General features: G+C 36.5%; 1 protein-coding gene across 2 annotated transcripts in view; it reads right to left on the bottom strand.

The window, feature by feature from the left end:
- Positions 1-5129, bottom strand: part of tmem8b (transmembrane protein 8B) — a 36887-nt gene that overhangs the window by 1554 nt on the left and 30204 nt on the right. For both annotated transcript variants that reach the window (XM_014028840.1, XM_014028841.1), the window contains exon 12: positions 3793-3909. In XM_014028840.1, the coding sequence (XP_013884294.1) occupies positions 3793-3909 (117 nt within the window). The remainder of the gene's footprint in view (positions 1-3792; positions 3910-5129) is intronic.

The raw sequence follows: 5129 nt of genomic DNA, 5'->3' as shown, positions 1-5129 counted from the left end.
TGTGTGTGTGTGTGTGTGTGTGTGTGTGTGTGTGTGTGTGTGTGTCTAAGGACTCATATAAATGAACTTTCACACCATGTGTTGAACATGTATTAATAGTTAGAGAACATTTGAAATGATTATCTACTAATCCTGCAGTGCATCAATAATTCAGCTAGTAGTTAGTTATTTTGTGAACCATTATGAAGTGAATATTATTTATGCMTTTGTAAGTATTAATTAAAGTAGACAAAACACTGAAAGGCCACAAGTTCCTTTTCACCTGCGGAGATCTGACCGAAATCATAGTCAATTCAAACATTTTCTAAACATTACTACATGTTTAACAAATGGTGTGGAAGTACATTTATATTAGTTTTTCCATAAATACATATATATACAAAATATATATAATAGGTAATTAATGAGTTATTAAGCATGAATAAACAATAAGTATGTTTGTTTTGGATGTAATTTGCCTTTATGGGTACAGCATTAATAAAAGTGCTAATTTAAAGCTTATTAAATAAGAATCATGCTAAATTAATGATTTTTTAAAGTGCCTGTGACATCACATTTTTGTGACAAATATGAACGCACTTTTGCAAAGATAACATGGATAACATATTGCAAAAGCAATTTCATGCCACTGAGATGAACAGTTGTAAAGATGTTTGCATGTGAAGTAACAGGAAGTGATGTCAAAGGGGAATGTCTGCATGTAAACAAAGTTTTGCTACAACGGCTAACAACACAGACAGTAGGGAATTTTCTGATGTTTCTTTAGATAATTATAGTCCCATAAGAGAGAGATGAAGAAAAGTCAGAGTTCAAAAAAATATTGTTACAATAAACAAAGAGCAGATTTGAAGTCACCTTTMATGTCARTTCCTGTTTCACTTTAGATGAGCCACATTCAAAGGAAAATATGTCAGTTATGTGACTAAATGGGTTAAACCATGTGTTTTAGACCAATTTCCCTAAATACTGTATGAAGATATTTTCTTTGATTTTTTTTGTATTTGAAAGATAAGCATGCCACAGGCATTTTAAGGTTAACTAACCTATTATTAATGATTAAGTAGGGCTAAATAAGATGTAGTTATTATAACATGTTACCCATTTTCCTCAATGTTTATAGTTGATGCTATAAACAATTTTTTACTAAGTTTTCATGCATATCCTGTGTTTTTATGACTTATGAAACTTTTAGTTTTGTTTTTGAGCATAAAATCAAAGCTCATAGAAACACAGGACACATTGCAGTGACTTTCCAATTGATGTTGGAATATTGTCTTTAAAAATATAAATATTCCAAATGATCTTTTATATGGATTAAAGTTATAATCGTGCAAAAATTTACAAAACATGCAAACAAACAATAAAACATGAAAGTAGTGAGGAATATATAAGGAGCTTCATTAGGCCTCTTTCTTATTTTTWTCAGTTTAATGTATTTTATCTGGACACAGGTCACCAGAATGGGAACTTACACATAAAGTCTTTAAAAAATGAGACCAACAGGATTTCAGGAAAGCATCAGCTGATGTTTATTAGGRGGAAAGGATGCACTGAGGTCTTCATTAATCCTGTAACGCTTCAGTAAAAGTGTATCACACTAATCAGCACATGGATTTGACTCAGTCCTCACTCCTTTATCTGTTCTGTCATCTACACTCATGTTCTGTTTAACAGGAACTGGGTACAGTGTCACTCCTGGACTAATCAAGAGAATGTGCTCGTTTTGTTTTCCCTCTAAAGTGGCCTGAAAATGTCACGAGCAGAACGCAGAGACACATCACCGTTTCACTTCTTCCTGCCTCGGTTTTATTCCGTCCACAAACACTGACGACCTTTTTTTAACGCTCTTTGACAAAACGTGACCATGAAGAATCTTTGATGCCGTCTGAAGAAATCTAAGCTTCAACAATAATTACAAATATTCAWGCAGGAAATGTCTGTGATTAGGTTTTTAAGTTTGGATGATGGAGCGATAATCTGTGTGACGCCAAGTAAAGAAAAACAGCAAATTTGTTTTTACTGTTTGAGTCTCTCGGGAAGCTGCACACTTTTTTTTTCTTATCCTGTTAAAGCAAACAGGATGGTTTCCTCACGCTCCAGTCAGGAACCTCGTTTAGTTTGGAAAACGAGGGATATTTGGAATTAACAGCTCCGAGCCCCTCCTCCCTCTGACTGTTGATGACACCCCTGCACAGCGGCAGACGCTCGGTGCCCTCCYCTCCGCTGATCTAATCTGGCTGTGTCTGGGAACATTCAGAACGCCYAGCTTCGCAGAAACAAGACAAGATGAAAATGAAAGGGGCTTCTTGTCGGGAACGTGTGGCGCTCGAAACCGAGAGGCAGAAAAGACTGAACGCAGACACACTCGGCTGAACAGCTTATAAATTATTAACTGTCAGGTAATCAAAGCGTGAGCTCAGGTTTTTCTTTCAAAACTGCGACATTAGCATGAGAGCCGACTTCTTTTGMAAAAGTTGCAGAGTGGAGTTCAGTTTGTGTGTGTGTGTGGTCTGGTTTATACTCCCACTCCATACATCTTGTCACAATATGACCATAATGCTCACATTTTATATTTATCAAGTAATATATGTCAACAAGCCATCTATAATTGAATTACAAATCTGTGTAAGCCTAAAAAGAAAACCAGAAACTCCCACTAAAAAAAGAAAGCTTCTGGCATGATTTAYTTTCAGCTGCAGCACAGGTTTAAATGCATTTCTGTTAATCGGGGACGTTTTTTTCTATTATTTTTTTTTTTACTATCTCAAAATATAACGCTTCCTTCTTTTTCCCCGCTAAAGCTGGAGGGCTTACAGGGAGGAATTAATCAGAACTTCATCTCCTATTATTTCTGTCGAATCCTCCAGCTCAGAGAGAGATCACATCCGTAGATGAAAACTTCCACTTTTTATTCAACGCGAAGCTTTCTCCAAGGAAACGGCAAAGCTTGTTTTCTAACTCATGTCAGAGGTTTAGTGTTAAAGGCTCTATTTATTCAAGAACCTTGCCTGAAAGACTATTATTTTTTATCTTCTCAGCTGAGGGAGCACATTAAGATTCAAAGAGTCACTGAAAGTACATGCAGAGTTATAATGGGACTACAACCCATAACTAATAAGCACAGGCAGAGAGAGAGAAAAAAAACTTTTTAAAGCCCCCTGTACTTCTCTAAACTAAGTTTATTGGTCAGAAAGCCACAGTTTTAGCTGCACGCATGTTTCATTTGTTTGGGAACTTAKGTGATTTTGTGACACAATGGATTTCACGAGGGTGTGCTTCATTTGCATTCAAAGAAGTTGTGTTTTAAACGTTAAACACACATTTGTTGTCCAGTGCAGAGACTTTAAAGTGCTCAAACGTCTTTATGCTTTGTTTCCAAGCAACTAGATTTTCTTGTATTTTTTAAGTGATCTTAGTCAATAGAATAGAAATGATTTTGGCTGCTTTTTCCATTATTTTTGTCCAGTTCTTGTACCTTGGGTGCATTTTTCAAAAAAAAAAAAAAAGATTCAAAAAATGTGAGCTGAGTTAATATTTTATGTGCTGTTTGTCTGGATTTTTTAAAACAAATAATAAAAAGAAGAACAGAGGAAAGAAGTGTACAAGATTTAAAAGTCATTCCTTTAACATTTCAATGCACAATTTTTCTTAATTCTCTCCTCTGATCATTTAAGCTCAAGACTTCAAGCTTTACTGTTTTTTTTTTTTTTCGGTTGTTTTTCTAAATACAATAAAACCTGGTTGGAAATTGAACTATATTTTCTGTTTTCACTAAAAGAATTGGTTTCTTACCCACGCCACAGCCATGATGCCCAGTGCGAACAGGCTCGGCCCCAGCAGGTTCCACAGACCGTGACGGTCCAGCTGCAAAGCCATGGACAGAGACATCGCCCCCAGCAAGTACAACACCTTCACAGAGAGAAACAACACACACACATGCACACAGATCAATACCTCCCCTCCATYAACACTGTCAACACCACTGCATCACCAGTAAATAAGACGATGATTGTGTGGACAAGTAGCAGCACAGCTCTCCCTTTGGTGTTTTTAGTTTTCATCCAGATGTGATCAAATGTTTCTGCAGCTTCGTGTTTAATCTCCTAATGACTAATAAAGCCATAAGAAATGCTAGTTTTAGTTTCTACTTTAAGCTATTTGTCCCGTTTCACTATTTTTAATGTCTGTTATTAATTTATAATGTGCCCCCCCCCCTCAGTTTGTTAAGCTAAATAGTGAATAATTTAAATATATTTATCATTTTTGATTCTTCCATATGTTTTTCATAGATATCTTGTTCTGCAATGCTTATCCTGTTTCAACWATTTATATCTCAAAACGTTCAGCACCTGGAAGGAGACCCRGAGGAAGACCCTGGACATGCTGGAGAGACTTGGAGTCTTCCCAGAAGAACTGGAAGAGGAAATTGGGGAAAGAGCGGTCTGGGCTTCCCTGCTCAGGCTGCTGCCGACACCACGGATGGACGTTCAGCACTTTTTGACATGTTTAGTGTTTTCTGCCATGTTTCTCTCACTTAAATTGAACACAATTGTCTTCAACATCATTAAAAACCTTCAAAACYGTCATAATTTTTTTCTGTATATTTTACCTTTTGTTCTGGTTCTGCTTAATTAAAATCATTTTGATAATTTCAGCTTCCTTTGTATTTGATTTGCTTGATTTTAGCTTTGTTTTTCTGTTTTTAGCTATAGAAACCCAAAAAGGATTCCAGCCAACTACCAGGTGAAAATGAAGAGCCTAAACCCAGACCCAACCCAGTCATCATTTCATATGTGGAGGGAGTTTCAGAGAAACTGAGATATTTATTCTCTAAACATGACGTCTCAGTGGCTTTCAAACCCCAAAACAAGTTATGACAAAGATTAGTTCACCCCAAAAATCCAGTTCTCCGGCAAAAACAGAGTAATATAGTATATGCTGTTAAGTGTCAGGAGGACTGTGATCAGTTATACATTGGGGAAACAAAACAGCCACTGTTCAAAAGAATGAGCCAGCACAGACGAGCTACATCGTCAGGTCAGAACTCTGCAGTTAACACTCATATATAGGCCAGCAGTCACTCTTTCAGCGATGAAGATGTTCTCATCCTTGATAGAGAGGAACATTGG

Source organism: Austrofundulus limnaeus, unplaced genomic scaffold, assembly GCF_001266775.1.
Source record: "Austrofundulus limnaeus strain Quisiro unplaced genomic scaffold, Austrofundulus_limnaeus-1.0 Scaffold819, whole genome shotgun sequence".
Classification (NCBI taxonomy): domain Eukaryota; kingdom Metazoa; phylum Chordata; class Actinopteri; order Cyprinodontiformes; family Rivulidae; genus Austrofundulus; species Austrofundulus limnaeus.
Note: the sequence above shows the minus strand (reverse complement) of the source record. Positions and strands in the feature narration are given on the sequence as shown.